A 17,108-nucleotide genomic window follows, 5' to 3' on the forward strand; every position below is an offset into this window, starting at 1 on the left:
AGTAAATATAATTGAAGTGTAATAAAAAATCGTGTACCTGATTTATATTTTATAAAAATAAATTTAAAATCAGCCACTTTTTTAAAATTTATTTAAATTGTTATTAATCGAGATTTTTTTAATTTGATGACGTAATTTTTTTTTCATATTGTTTTGATTTGTAATATTTTAAAATATCAATTATTAAAAATTTATTAATTTGTGTTTTTTTTTTTTTTTTTTTTGACAATTTCTCTGTGAAGATTAATCGTGAGCATGACGTTTGCATTAATAATTTATATATAAATAAATTGATTAAATATATAAATAAAATAATGAATGATAAAATAATAAAATAAAACAAATGTAAGTTTCGTATGTCGGGACAATTGTTTGTATAGTACGTTGTACAGTTTAAATAATTATCAGATTGCGAGTGAATGGTTGCGCACTTAAACAAAAAAAATAAGAGGAATCATAAAACAAATTATTATTAATTAATTTTTAATTGTTTTGTCTTTGATATAAAAAATGATAAAGATTAAAAGAAAAAAAAAATCAGAATGAAAAAAAATAAATTGTGTTGCGAGACAATCATTATTCCCGAACTAATACACGACGTCACAACTTATTATTTTAAATAAATAAAATCACACTTCATTATAATTATAACATTATTATTATTGTAGATTATATCGCGTAATTAATGACAATGTTATTTTTAAATATTATTTATGTGCAAAAAAAAAATTTCTAAGCAGTTTAAATAACATCATCCTGAAGTTAGTTAACGTCTAATAATTTTCGGATTTATTTAGAAACGACAAATTATAAAAAAAAAAATATTTGAAAAAGTTGCACCTGTAGTTTTTAAAATATTGTACATGTGCATATTTTTAGTTTTTTTTTTATTTAATTAAATTGTTGAAAAAAAATATCCAAAAATTGTTGTCTGCTAATTTCAAGATCATAAGTTAGCAGCGAATTAATAATTTTTGAATTTTTCTTTTTTAACAAATCAATTAAAAAAAAAAAAACTAAAATTATGCATATGTAGAAAATTTAAAAAAACTACAGGTGCAATTTTTTTAAATATTTTTTTTTTATAATTTATTGTTTAAAAAAAATTCAAAAATTATTAGACGTCGATTAACTTCTGTATCACTTAATAGCAGGAGATCGTATAATATTTTCTAAAACTCATGTACCTACGATCTTTTGGTAATTAAATACATTGTTTGATTATTAGAATCAGCATTGTTATTAAATACGTGATGTAAATTAAACTATTAATTTTTTTTACATCCTTTTCTTGATGAATTCGATGAACTAGTCTCGTCGAACGATAGCGAATAATTTAAATAAAGTGCGTGGTGTATTCTAAGTGTAAATAATAGTTGATAAAAGATTAAAAATGTTTAACAATAATCCAGCGTAAAAAAGTAAACATCAATACTTGTAATATATATTAATATATCAAACACATCAAATGAGATTTTTAAAGAATAATGATTAAAAAAAAACGTATTACAGTTTTTTTATAAAGATGCTGGATGGGAAATGTTCTGTTTTTTCTCCTTTACTGCCACACCACAGTGGAATTTATTAGATGATAAATAATATAGTAAATAAAATATATATAAACCGACAACACGTGGAATAAATGTTAAAATAATAGGTTTAACTGTTTTGGTACAGTATAATATTTTTACAAATTGTATGAATTAAGCCAGGTAGTCGAGAGGAAAAATAATAAGAAAAATAAAGGTATGAACAAAAAAAGTTTTATCTAAAAAAAAAAAAAAAAAAATTAAGAATTACTAACCCAGGTTTATTATTCTAAAGTAGTGGATAACTTTTTTTTTATTTATATTTTTTGTTGCAGGATGATTTTTAACGAGGGTATATTTGTGGTGATATATATTAAAGGTGTGCGAATAGTTCCTAACTTTTGAATTACTCGAATCGAATAATTCGGAAGTTGTAAAATTATTGGTAAATTTTCTTTTGAACGACTTAAAATTGTGATATTTTTCCAATAATTCAAATTTTTGTCAGAGGTATAAACAGAGCTGAGATACGAATCTACAAAATAATTTTTGCTTACTTGGTAAACTAAGCACTTTATTAAAGAGAAATTAAATATTTGAAAGCTGATTAGAATTTTCTTAATTTGAATCGATAAATTTGATGTTACAAATAATTCAAAAATTATCGATAATTCTACACTGTAAAAAGTTAGCGGAGTAAATCCGGAGTGGATGACTGCGTATTTATTTAATCCCTTCAGAGTGGACTTTACTCCGAAAACAAGTTTAATTTAATATTGAAAATCTAGTTCTGAGTGAACGTCTTAAAAAGTTTCATCTAAATATTAAGACTCCAAATCGGAGTGAATGCAAATTTAAATAAAATTCAGATCCCTCCGAAATCTCTCCGCTGAAAAAAAATCTTCCTATTTACTCCTTATGCTGAGTGGTTTTTTTAAACCTCTGGAACTTCGAGTATATTCGGATTTAAGTAAAATCCATAAACACTTCGAGTTAATTCCTAATTTTTTACAGCGTTAAGTTGATGAATAATTCGATGAAGTTGAGTGATTTAAAAATTTTCGAATAGTTATACGGTAAGAGACCTAGTTCCCGATCAGAAAACTAGTACTCAATTACTCCATATATTTGTATATCTATATATAGAAAATTCTACTAAATATAGCAATACAAATGCATGAGTGATCAGGTACTAGTTCCCTGATCAGGTACTAGGTCTCTTACCTTATTTGATTCGAACCCAATTCGCAAATCCCTATTATATATACATATTTATATTACATGAGATGTTGTTTTTTGGCAGTTATAAAATTTTGTAATAGTCTTGAAGGTGATTGCCACAGGCGATAGCACGTGTGTCGAGAGGTGGTATTGAAGACCAAAGGCTGGAAGCTGATTCCCTCTAGGCAGTATACAGAAATGGAATATAATCAGCTAGGCGCTTCGGTTGGTGGGTTTTGCGCGGCGAGGGATTAATGCTCGAGGCAAACATAATCCTCCGGCAACGCGGATATTGAGTTCACAGTAACCATGGTAACTTACCCCTGAGCGTTAACATTTGTTCGCTTTATCCCTTATTCCTGTGGTTACGTTATCAACCCAGTCAACGTAACCCGGCTACACTCACACCTCACCTATTTTTTATATTTATTTATTTACGTATTTTTATTTTATTATTTCATATAGATATACATTTATAAGTACTTTTTTTTTTTCAACCGCTTCGAAGTTTGTGTCTGTGAAAAAATTTATTTTCAACCAGATGTCAAATATTGACATTCGATTTAAATAATATAGAAATTTAATATTCATATTATATTTCGATAATTAATATTTCTTTTTTTTATGTCAGTAACAGACTGAGCGTCAATTAAATAATTTCAAAATTACATTTGATATGACATAAAATATCAAACTAATGACATTTAAATTATTATATTATTTTAAATTTAAATAGTTTAATTGATAATCGGCGGAATTAATTATAAATTTAAAGTAATAAACATTTTATTTTCATCTGTTACCCAAAAAACATCAAAGCTAACACTTTGTGTTGCCATACATCAAAGTTTTAAATGTCATTTAATTAATAATATTTACATATAATTATAATAGTATATAAATACATTAGGTACATGTTAAGTATAACGTAACAAATAGAGATAAAAAGAGATGAGGAAAAAGATTAGTCGAGCTGGATGTTTTATAATAATTTAACAATTTCTTAAGATTTTCAGCTCAATTATGAGATTTATCGACAATATTTAACAGAGACGTAGGCTGTCAAGTGTTGATGCCTTGTCGTACAAATAAATACTCGGAGAACTGCTGGCTCTCGACACCGCCGCCGTTGCTCGCGACCACTCTGAAACCCGCGTTGAGCAGCCTCGTGATTGCCTGAACGGAGTTGAGTTTGCAGTAGCCATTGAGAGGAAAACGTATGACGTGACGTGTGTCTTGTTGATGCCATGCGACACCAGAACGTGCATCAATTACTGCCTGGGTTGTCTCCGGAAAGACTTCATCCACCAGCGCCCGTCCACCTGACAGCATCACGCGCTCTCCTAGGTCTGGGCTCACGTGCAGAGCCAGACATTCAAAAGACGGCGTTGATCTTTTATCAGTATCTCTACTTGGCGGTGTTACTCTGCCATCTCTTCCTATTAATGTTGACAGTGGACTTGATGACTGGATTGTTGTGCCATTTTTTATACGTTCTTTTTTTAATTGTTCTATCTGTCGGCACATTGCTATTAAACAAGACATATTATTTTTTTTTATACAGAAAAAAAAAATTTTGAATTTTGAATTATGAATTGAAAACAAAAATTTTCTTTTTAATTCATAGTGCAAAAAATTTATTGGAGTAAGTAATTAATTATTAAAAAATATCAGACTTGCTTCAATAATTTTATAATTTTATGTACTGAAATTTTATAATTTTACCGGTTTTTCAGTACAGATGCGCATCAAGATAAAAGTAAAAATACTTACGCGCAATATCAAAGTATCGCGCCTCCTCGAGAAGTAAATCCAAGTCAGCAAAATTTTCAGGTATAAGTAACCGTGAATTTCTCATAAAATTAAGTATATGTCGAAACATGCCTCCATCACGGTCAATGAAGTAATGTTGTTTTAAAGAATCAAGCATAATGGGAATGCTACCGTTAAATAACTTTGCGAGTCTCGATTCAGGATACCTGTAACAGTTTCAAATATTTAAACCGATACAATTTACAATCTATTTGTTTATTAATTATATTGCTTGTTATAAATGTTGTGTGGCGAGGAAATAAAAAATGAAACCAGAGATGCCAGTGGAAGGAAGCAGGTGAGATGACCAAAAGTGTATTGGCACCTGCTGTAAGCCCTACAAGCCCGAGGCTCATCCAGACGCAGATGTTTCTCCATGAAACCGTCTCGACGACCTTCTCTTACCTTAATTAACGCTGCTGGAGCCTCAAGCGCAGTCTCTTATTGCATTCTCGAAATAGGGACACGCGCTCAGACCCGCGGGGTTTGAATATATCCCCGAGCGTACTTTGCCATATGTACTTATTTTATTATTATTATTATTATTATTATTATTATTATTATTATTATTATTATTATTAAATATTTATTTTCTCCGACGAACTGAGATGAACTCACTCTGACCACTGAGGTATGCACCTACTTCCGGTGAACGACTCAATTATTGTTATTATCCATGGATAATCGTGATAACGTTTTACTTTATCGAAACTCTATTATTTTTGTGAAAGCTGGCGGAACGAATCAACTTGGGAGAAAATATTAAAAAACATATATATAAAAGTATGTACTATTTGCAAGTATCTGATGTTGTTTATTTATTTTTTAATTATTAAATTTCTTATAGTAATGCGGAGTATAATTGGCGCCGAAAATTTATCCCGAAATTCCCAGGCAAAATGCCCGAGGGCTTGAGCAAGGTCGCGGACGGCATTTTGCATATAATAGAACTGAGGATTCACCAGCAACGAATTGTTATAACGTGAGTGCGTTACGGCATCAGACGAATGGAGATGTGCACACACAGACTCGTATATGCAGACAGTACTCAGGTAAAGAGAGGAAGACCTGACTGAGAGAATAGCGGGGGTGGTAGAGGCATATATATGTACGTATAGTAATAGTGGTTGTGGGGGAGAGAAATGGTTGGAAAGGAGGCTGGAGGCATCGCAGAGGTAGAGGTGAAAGGGGTACGTATCCACCTATCCGTGGCCTGAGGCTGATTCCCATACCTTCTTCCTTCTTGATAACGTATAATAATGACGATCGCGCTAGCCCCGAGACGTTCGACTTGGAAATACCGCGGGGTAACTTTAAGATACTTATATACATATGTACTCTTGTGAGTTTTGGTTGCCGTCACTACATGCATTACCTCTTGTTTCTTTTGTACAAATTATTTAAAAAGTATTTTTTTTTATTTAGTGCATCGACATGAGTCGAAGATCTTGATGGAAACGGGAGGGGGTGACGAAGGCTCGAGGGATAGACCAAGTGGTTCCAAAGCAAGACGATGCCACAGTAAAAAAAAAAAATAAAAATTCGAATGAGAAGAAAAGGATAAGAGATGAGAAGAATAAACGAGACCGGGGGCGGAGGACGTGAGCCGTGATTACCTCAGGGCATTCCTGGCTGAGGTCCCAACCCGGGTCAAATCCGTTCTTGCTTACTGCGCTATGGGAAAACGCTAAACGATCGGCTCACATCACTCACAATCCGCTCTGCTTTCGTATTAATGTATTTGTATCTCTTCATATATATATATATATATATATATGTATGTAGTATATATATATATATATTTTATAAGAGACAGAGATGGAGACAAAGACCAAGAGATTGAAGAGTCGACGCAGAGCAGCGAAGCCGACGTAAATTAGAGAGCAAGGTAACATTGACTGACTCAAAGAGTCGTTTGGTTGGTTGGTTATATTGCATTACTTATATTAACTTACATTAACTATTTTATTGTGCAACACTCGATTGTGTCGCCAGGGTTTTATGTATGCATTCTAAAGCTGACGTCTGCATACTAAGAAAATTCTTTAACTGACGTTAATCAAGGTTCTCACGATAAAGGCTCTGAAATATGCGTCTCCAGCAAAACTTGCATGTACATATATTTATATTTATATTGTAAACTTGCTGGTCAGTCTCAATAGTGCGTATGTACAAATTCGCTGGAAAGTTATACCTTCAGCTCGAACGGACCGAGTTTTAGAATTTTATTAGGATCGTGTGCAGCCGTCATGCCTCGCTGGGGAAGGGGATTACAGAAATCCTGACAGTGGATGTCGTTAAATCCTGTGACCGTTAATCCACTTTAGTTTGATTGGATACTTACAAATTAATACTTATAATGCTATCATATAAATAGTCAAGGTATAGAGCCAGTACATCAGCTAGGAGATTCTGATGTCTAAAAGATATTTATGATATATCCTTTTAATTCTAATGATCTTGTATGTTTATATATATATGTATATCAATAAATAGTAAGTATATATCCAGTTAATCATAATATGCACATGAGGACTTAGGACAAAATAATAATGAGGTCAACGACACGTAATGAGGGAGGAAGGTGCAATCAAGCGTGGAATTATCCAAGTGGGAGAGCTGGTTCTTCATCAAGATCTATTCGCGTTGTGTCGTCTGAATATATATATATATATATATATATATATATATATATATATATATATATATATATATTTATTTATATTATTTATTCAAGACCTTCAGTGTGTGTGTATGAAACTACCAGGTATCTGCAAGCTGTTAGTTAATGGATTGAAGTATGATTGAAGCTTTCGATTGGAAAATAAAATCCATGTTGAATTTTATTTTCAGCTACCGAAGTTCCAATCAAGAGTTTTAATTAATTATTTTATTTACGGGAAGTGAACTCACTTTGTAAGCGTTTCCAACGATGATGTGTATATGGTTCCGCCGACGTCGATGTGAACTGGTGCTGTGTATCTGGATGCTGCTGCAACACAGGGTATACCTGGCATTTTAGTATTGTATGCTGGTGCTACTGGTGTTGGTGGTGTCGGTGACGATGAATTAGACATCGTGGGCGACGTTGCTGGCGAACTGCTTGGCGACAGCAATCTGACAAATATACTTTCAATATTAGGTTGTCAATTAGATTGACGTTCAATTGCTTTTACAGTCAGTTGAGAATTAAAATACTCGAGACAGAATATTATTTATTTATATTTTATGTCTAATTAATTTTTTGACATTTTTATGCTGATATTTAATTGATTGATTGATTAATTAATTTTTGCGGCAATTAGGCAGGTTAATAATTAAACTGTCAGATTAAGGGCATTTTCAGACAGTAACCCGCACTTTTTTAAAATTTTAAATGACTCAACTGCCATCAACGAATCAAAACTTAATCAATTAATTAAAAAAAAATTAAAGCATTAATTGAAAAAAGGACAATTTAAACGAGACATAGATTTTAAAAAAAATTAATTACAGTTGACATCAATTAGGAGTTAAACGAAATTTGGAAAATAAATTTCTGTAAAGTGATGTCAATTTTATAATTTGAATTTTTAAATTTTGTAGGCTAAAATTTATTCAAAAAATTTCTTTTAACTTCCAATTGATGTCAACTGTAAGTAATTTTTTTTAAAACCTATCTCAGCGAATTGTGTTTTTTTAAATTAATACCGTCATTTTTTTTTTAATTAATTGATAAAATTTTGATTTGTTTATGACAGCGAAAGTCACTAAAAATTTAAAAAAAGTGGCGGCACCGTCTGAGACTGGTCTCAATGTAAAAAATTTATGAAATATTTAATATTATTTATTGAGGTGAATAATTTAAATTACGTTTAATAAAAAAAACGGAATGATAAGAAGAAAATTTCTAGAACAAAGTTCATATTATTCGAAAGTACCTCATTTTAATTTGTGCGCTAGGAAACATATTGCGTTGCACCGCCAGTTCAGCCTTTGCCTCCTTTCCATCAGCCTCACATTTCCGTCTGTAACATAATTTATTCATAAATTAAATACGTTAATTATTAATATACTCTAACATATAATTATTATTCATTTATTGCAATATATATTAAATTCCTGAAGATTGTAAAGTAAATTTTATCACAACATTTAAATATTTATAATTTATATATATGTAATTCTCATATACTTATGTATTATATTTAATAATAATTTTAAAAATCCTACTAGTATTTATGTCTCTGAAATTTATGTCAGAATATATTAGGCTGTTATATTTAAATAAAATTTTATTAACTTAATCATTCATGGATTATCGCGTTTAAAAATGAAACTTTATAGTTTAATTTACGCTTATTTCAGGTAAAAAAATAACGATACATGAGTGTGCTTAAAGGTTGAGATATACGAAGGCATGAACACGGATTTACGATTCGAACGACTTTTATTTACTGCCCGCAGTCGAGAGAATACGATATGAGAGTGTGTTCATCCGCCTACGAGTAAGATCGCGAGTAAAGAGAGTCAACATAACAGTGGCGTAACCAATCCTCGGTATGTTAACTTAAATATTATTTATTTTATTTAAAGACATGTCAGACAGCCACAACTATTTTTAAATTATAAATACACGGTAATATTTAATTATCAAATTAGCATTTCAGGACCACAGAAGATTTAAAATTTTAAAATTATGTCCCCGCAGTTTTTCATTCCCAGACAAATATGATATATATCTACGGGTAAATATGATGTGGATTCGTATATATATGAATAGTCAAGAGGTTAAAGTGGTATATAGTAGTAGAATAGAAGAGAAGAGAAGAGAAAGAATAGTGTATAGAGAAATATGAGATAAAAGAGTAGAGTAGAATATCGCCTGGAAGTTGTCGTTGCCCCAGGCAACATTGGAGCGTCTACCTGGACCTGGACTCTCGTGGTTTTAAGCCTGAGGCATTGTGCGGCGGTACTGTTGTGTGGAGGCTGTTGTGGTCTTGGTTGTGGTTTTACCGCCTTCACCTCCACCCCCACGTACTCAACTCGACTGACCATCTCTCTTAAGAAGTGACTCTTCTCATCGTCCTCGTATAAATGTATATATACTACAGCTTTACTACCACCAACTTCAATATTCTGCAAACTCAAACCGACTTGCATGCATTTATATATATGTACATATATATATTTATTTATTTATAATACTAACGCACATCTCCCGCGGTGATTTCCCAATGAGAGAATAATACTAAAGTTTTAAGAGGGATAACCAAAGCTGTTGTGTCTTGGTAAATAATAACGGAGTTGCGGTTGAATTGTTTTCAAGAATAACGCAAACGAGAATATTTAAACATAAATGAACAAGTAAATTACATATTGGCTATAATTTTAAAAAATAATTTTTTAAACCCATGTAAATATATACTTAATATATTTTATATATATATTAATAATAATGTTTTGGGTAAGTAAAATAAGTATTTAATTTATTCATGTCTGACAATTATCTTGATGGATTTTTTAGCGGACTTAAGAGGCGAAGGCAAGAAATTAGTGCAAGAAAAAAGTAGACTTTGTAGAGTAAGAGTATGATTTAAAAGGATAATAAAAAGAAGAGTATAGAGAGGGAAAGGAGGGGAGAAATACAACAACGTGGGCATTCACTCGCCTCCTATTTCAATATCCTCGGGACGTATATCATTAAGCAAATCCTGCATTCCACTGTGAAATTCGTAACGCGTGACCTATGCAAGCCCGTCGTCTTGTTTCTTGTATCCTACGTATATAAGTATTACAAGTATGTATATATTTATATTTATATCTATATGTACATGTATATGTACAGCAACGAAAGCGACGTAAATCTCTCTAGTTGCCAGCGGTACTTTTTGCATACCCTAAGAGTGTTGCTGCGAGAAATACGCAAAGTTAAAGTAACAAGACATAACTAAGCGAGTTTGTACATATATATGTATATATATTTTTACTATCTATGCCTGAATAGTACGTATGTACATATGCAATTTATACTACTCTCTCTTTCTTACTACTCAAGTATCTCGCTCAGTTAACGTCTTACTCTTTATTTTCTCTTTTAAATTTTTATTTGTAATTTCCGATTGCACGGTACCGAGAGAAGTAACGCCAGACTCTTATATCTTAGATGTGGACGAGGGCACTCCCGACACGCGCCAATGCATGTCTTGCTCCATTTCATTCTCAGTCCATTCCCTCTACACTTACTTACCCACTTATTCACCAGACGGTAACTCTCTGTCAATTTAACCATCTATATTTTACGCCTTTAGTACTAGCATTCATTCAATAATAAATATATATGTATATATTTATTTATGTTCATTAAAATATTTTTAATTATTCTTCGCTTTAAATTTCCTCACCTAAAATTACTTTTAATAACTTGAGTAAAAAAATTTTAAGTATGAAACTGTAAAAAATTCGGAGTGAATTCGGAGTGATCTGAATTTTATTTAAATCTGCATTCACTCCGACTCAGAGTTTTGAAAAATAACTCCCTATAGGAGATAATTTAACTTTGAACTGAAGTTTAAAAATTATAGTACTTCTTCGGAGTAAATTTTACCCAGGATTTAATCCGCGTTAACTTGAAAATTTTTTACAGTGAAATTAACAATCGATTTATAAAAAATAAAATTTGTAGTTTCTTTTTGAAACTTTTTTTTTAGTGAGTCAAGTAAAGATCATGATGGTAAAATGAAACGAAATATTTGTCGGAAAATATGTCCGGGAGCATGTTTCATGAATAATTTCGATTCAGCGGAGACTCGTCGGCCTTAGGCAATGTAGCTTCGAGCGATCTGTTCTAATTACGGCAACTGCGAGCACGAAGCTCGTCCGCGCCTGGAGGTAAAAGCCCTGGGGTTGAAACCGTCCCCTACGTCCCGCATCTGCCCTTGGTTCAACAAAGTCTCCCTGGGCCCGTGGGCACCGAGGAACAAAGTTCCCTCTTCCATATCCTACCCCCTTTTTCCTCTTTCCTTCTCTCTTTACCTCTTTCTTTCTATTTAAATTCTCCCGTTGGCCTAACACATTTATAAAACAAAAAAAATTACTATTATATATCCTATATTTTTTTTTATATTTTGTAATTATTTTTCAGTTTTTATTTAAAGACTTTATTACAAGTAAAATTTTAATGGAAAATATTTTACAGTATAAAGTTCTGAAGATAATTTAAATATTTATAAATTTTACGTAAAGAAGGAAATTAATTTTCCATGTAATGAAAACATTTATGAAAAAACGTAAATATTTTTTTTTAGGCAAAGCAATTTTATACTCGTCTATTACAGATGTATATAGACTATTACAAATATAAATTTATATCGATACAATAACAAAACAACAAGCAATAGTAAAAATATATTTTTACTGCCTTAGGATATTTTCTATTGTACCTGAGGTAATTTAAAATTTTTTTTATAAAAACTTTTATTTATATTATCTTCCAATACACTCAATGTCACAGATCCATACTTAAATATTGTTATTTAACAGAGACAGAGGCGAGACATTTGCGAAATTCATCGTCACGGATTAATGCAGAGAAACGTGTGAAAGTATTCAATTTTTTTTTTTTTATTTTTATTTTATTGAGTTATATTAAATTTAATGCAACGTGATTGGGTCATGATAAAATTAAAAAGATCATTTAATTTTTAACATCAAAAAAACAAGTCCATTAAAAGTCTTATTGATAAAAAAAAAAAAAAAAAAAAAAACACAAACGGGTTAATAACCGATAATTTGATGTAATTATTTAGAGGGTAATAATTGAGTAAGATAAGTTAATAGACGATAAATCTGTTGTTAAACACGTACAATTTCTCTAATTATACGAGCTAATAATTTGCTACTCTGTCAATTAAAGATACGTGCGATAATCCCGGCAAGTTGAGAGAGGATTATAAATAAATTTATGAGGATCGTGATCAAAGAAGAAGATCAAGTAGTTGTGGCATTATAAAGCAGCAAAAATAAAATAATATATATATATATATGAAGAAAATAAATACAAGTATAGAAGAAGAATAAAAAGGAGTTTCAATACATGAGTTAATGATTTATTGATTACACGTGCGATTATTGATTATTAAACGGCTTACCAAGTCATGTACAGTGTTAAAGTTTATTATAATTGCACATTTGTCAATAACCTGTCAGACAACTCGTTTAAATTTACTTATTGTTTACATTAATTTTCTCAATCACTCATTCACTAACTACAATTACTACTTTTTATTTTTTAAAAATTTAAATTGGTAATTTTAAATACCGTTTCTGACAAGTCGGCTCCAGGTTGATGGATTTTTTGTTCTCCACTTTAAATAAAATCCGTTGGGTAACACTAGTCGCCAAAGTGACTCACTGATTATTTAACACACGTATTTTTTTTTTATTTTATTTTATTACTACTATTATTAGTATTGATAAGATTTTTTTTATATCTATATCATGGACTTACTGATAAATTTGACTAATAACTTTGTTCGTGTTTACAGATACACCACGTGGGTGTCAACACGTGGTCGTGAACGGGCGAAATGCACAGCTCGGCGGTCTATCTGCAACTGAAGCGCATTCGCGGGCAACGAGAGCGCGCGCGCGACTCTCATTTCTCCCTTTCCCGTTTGTCTCAATATATAATATTAATTTAAATATGAACGGGAAAGTGAGAAAAAAAATAAACAGAGAGGAACTAAAAAAAAAATATTGTTTATTTAATATTTATATAAATTTATTGATAAAAATCCCCGCCAATATAAAAATTTTTAAAAAATTTTTGTTGGAAAGAAAATTATTTAAGTTTATAAATAATTTTATTACTGATATTAATAAGAACTTATCATAAAAAAATAAAAAATTTATTGTTAATTTTTTAACTATAAATGGAGTTTATGAAGCCCTGGGGTATAAATGATAGTGAAGTCATAAATGTTATTTTTCGTTTTCCAGATCAATTAGAGAATAATTAATTGAGTGACTGTGAATACTGTGATAAAGAACACGTCGAGTTGGAAGAATAGTTGTTGGACTCACAAGGGTCCAAGTATACACAATTGGCCATTGGGAATAATGGACCGAGTATTGTGTCGAGTACATGGGCAAAAGGTATTACAACCTGAGCGAGATGGAGCAGTACAATATAAAGGAGAGACGTGTGGCCGCGGGGAAAATAAAGACGGATTCAAGTAAACCAGGTACACGAGGAAGCGAGCCAGCTAATCCGAGGAGTACAAGGGGGTCCTGTCGTACTGGAGGTACACCCGCGGGCTAAAACGGCCACGGCCGACAACATCGTTTCAGGATAGCTCGCGGTGGTTCCAAACCCAACTTGAGCGCGATCAATCTCGCATACGTAAAACGTTTTCCTATCCAACTTTTATTTTATAGATCATCCGAGTACGGTGTCGGTAAAATCGCTGTTTCTACTTGCTGCAGGAAATTTAAGTGATAAAACCATTGCTAGTCAGACGTATTTTATTTTTTATCTTTTTTTTTTAAATAAAATATTTTTAAATTTTTAATTTTTAATTTAAGAGCTCGTTTTATTAAAAAATTTTTTTCTTAAGGTAAATATGAGGAAAAATAAATAAGGGTTGTAATAAATTATTAATTTTTAACGTCTGTTTAATATTTAAAAATATATTTTAAAAAGTACACTTGAGAAAATTTAAAAAAAGTATCGAAAAAAATTTCAAAGCTGAATGACCCCTTAAATTATGACAAAAAAATAATAAATAAATAAATAAATAAATAATAATTGATGATTATTATTATTATTATTATTATTATTATTGTTAGAGGTAAAACAGAGTGTATAGTGATATATCCAACAATATATTTTTATTGACATGTAAATCACTTGAGCATGGATACGATAAAATGAGCGTCGTGGTCACCAGCGCCGGAGGGTTTTCGCAAGAAAATAATGTGATGTTTTTGTATCATATATATATTTATACATATAAAGAGAGAAACGGGCGGCGTAGTTCAAGGGTTCCTGAGGGCGTTAAGCCACGACGTTGTAACGAGAAGAATCCAAGAGAAGAGTCGCCCAGAGCGTCACATATTTTAGGGCTTGCATTTCTCCCCTTCATTTCTTCTTTTCTCTGGCTTCACTTCGGCACCTCGGGTTTCGTCCACTTGGTGCTGCCTGGAACGTGTCTACCAACCGGGTCGCGGCAGACCCCGGGGCATTTTTTTCATCCCGTACCGATAGAGGTAAGCAAAAATAAATTAAAATTAAAATACAAAATGCTAAATTCAACAATAAAAAATATAAGTCACTAATTTTATCGTAGTAAAAAAAATATCCTTCTCTCTTTCAGATCAATTCAAATGAATTCCACGTAAAGTGTAATCATTGTGTGGCATTTGGCTAAAAGTCGTGGCATCTCCCGCAATACTTTTACATACATAAGTATATATATCTACATAAAAGTATATTGTAAGTATAAGAATACTTAAGAATACGAAGAGTAAAGGCGAAACATTTAAAATAGCCCAGAGGCTTTTTTAGTACTTGGCTCTTGTCTCTCTCTTATGGAATACCTATCATCCTTCAATCGAACTTGCCGTCAGTCCGTGCTTGCTCTGGGCCATTTCTCTTTCCTTTCTCCCCAGTATTTTCATAATGCAGCCTTGCAAATAATTCCGATTAGATCACAGAAAAATATAATATAACCCAGCTGTAATGGATTTTTATTTTATTCATTATTATTTTATTATATTTTTATATATACATATTAATTTTTTTTATCTAGTCAATTGCAAGCCTCCAGGCGCTTATTCTAGATCATAACTAATGAGAACGGAAATTCTTGAATACCTATAATTTTACATTGAGACTAGAGGTGCGATCGTTCTTCCGCAAACCTTTTCGTTTGCTTCAGGTATCACTATATGTACATATGTTTCTTTCTCTTTTTCGTTACATATAAATGATGTACATCCATGTATATATATACATATATACCTTTATAAACATTTTTATACATGTAATGCAGCCTCTCTCTTTCACCCTCGATTCGCTCGACTTGCATCGCTCGACCCGACCTCCAACTGGGTGTGTGTTTAACCTTTTCCAACTATATTGTATAATATATATATATATATATATATATATATATATATATATATATATATATATATATATATATATATATATATATATATATATATATAAGTACAGTAAAGGAAAAAGACATAGTAAAGTATTGAGAAAGAAGAGAGGGAGAGTGAGCTGGCGATCACCCACGCAAGCGAATGTAAATTACCGGAGGCTGTGAATCATTTTGAGAAGAGACCGAGGAGTTTAACCAGCGAGAATAAGTGCCTCCAGGTATTTTACCCCAGTCTCGTGGTATATGTACTTACATGAAAAGAAAATTCATCCTATAAATGTATTGATGAACATATGTGTAAGAATTATACTTACATATATATCCAGGTAGATGAAAGGGGCTTTTGCCTTGTGAGAAAGGCAAAGGCCGCAATAGATGGCCGTGGGACAAGCTCCGGGACTCAACTCCCACTCAACACCGCACTTTGCCACCAAATCCAATTCCATCGGTATTAAATTATTTGACAGTTGTCATTGTTTTATTTATATATATGTATATGCATATCTATTTGTTTATTATTATTTTTTTTTTTTATTAATGAGGCATGAGGAAGAGTATTTGGGATGATGAGATCTCCTAATTTCTATGGAGCGGCTCCACGAGGTCTACTCTGCCGAGAGATAACCTGGGGCGACTCGTGAGGATCGTGCACGAGTAAGATCGGACCTGTGGCTGTGGAGGCGTCATGCGGAGCATCTTCAACGCCGAACAATGTAAAGTAAAAAGAAGAGAACGAGAACAAGAACAAGAAAAAGTTTAAAAAAAAAAAAAAAGTAATAATAATAATAAAAATAAAGATTGCAAGAGTAAAGAGAGAAAGCCAGTGAAGGCGGAGAACGAGAGACGGGTATTACCGCAAGCGTTTAGAAGATATCGTTGTACTTAACTTATTTTTTACGTTCACTTGGGTGCACTAGACAAGGAAAATACTTTTTTTTCATTATCGCAACCGTATTGATACCGGCTAGTTTCCACAATTAAAGTCGTCTGATAAGCCAAGTCATTTATGAGCGCAATAGTGCAACAATATTTAGTATGTAAATGAGTAGTGACGTAAAATATTTGAAATTAAGATTATAGCTAACAAGTATCAAGAAACGTGACTAGTGAGTGTGTCATGTCTTAAATGACAACTCCAACTTTACTGTTGACAAGACCAATGTCCCGACCGCTGACAAGACCAATGGCCTAGAACTTAACCCTCATTTGATCGTCGAGGGCGATCAAGAATAAGCGTATATATATATTGTATAGAGTTAGTATAGTATAGAGTTCGAGTATACAGTAGAGTGGTCGTTGCGTTCATTAATATTTCATTTGGTGCTTATCGTTCTCCAGGACAGCTTAGTCCGCCTGGAGGCATCGTTACTGGCTCTCAGTGAGTATAACGTCGAAG

The 17,108-nt window shown here is 31.8% G+C and overlaps 1 protein-coding gene across 5 annotated transcripts; it reads right to left on the minus strand.

Annotated features, from left to right (window-relative positions):
• Window positions 1-3,547: 3,547 nt before the first annotated feature.
• On the minus strand, window positions 3,548-13,132 carry LOC103574043 (BTB/POZ domain-containing protein Tiwaz). 5 transcript variants are annotated; one of them, XM_014441742.2, is made up of 5 exons: window positions 13,051-13,132; window positions 8,483-8,569; window positions 7,476-7,691; window positions 4,524-4,729; window positions 3,548-4,279 (listed from the first exon to the last, which is right to left on the minus strand). In XM_014441742.2, exons 2-5 carry the CDS (start codon window positions 8,509-8,511, stop codon window positions 3,813-3,815), a joined length of 918 nt encoding a protein of 305 aa, XP_014297228.1. In that variant the 5' UTR covers window positions 8,512-8,569; window positions 13,051-13,132; the 3' UTR covers window positions 3,548-3,812. The 5 variants fall into 5 exon arrangements, with proteins under 5 accessions (XP_014297228.1, XP_014297225.1, XP_014297223.1 ...); XM_014441739.2 differs by lacking the exon at window positions 13,051-13,132 and adding an exon at window positions 12,862-13,043 and having other exon boundaries at window positions 3,549-4,279; XM_014441737.2 differs by lacking the exon at window positions 13,051-13,132 and adding an exon at window positions 12,692-13,043 and having other exon boundaries at window positions 3,549-4,279.
• Window positions 13,133-17,108: the final 3,976 nt, after the last annotated feature.

The sequence above is a fragment of the Microplitis demolitor genome, chromosome 6 (genome assembly GCF_026212275.2).
Source record: "Microplitis demolitor isolate Queensland-Clemson2020A chromosome 6, iyMicDemo2.1a, whole genome shotgun sequence".
NCBI lineage: Eukaryota > Metazoa > Arthropoda > Insecta > Hymenoptera > Braconidae > Microplitis > Microplitis demolitor.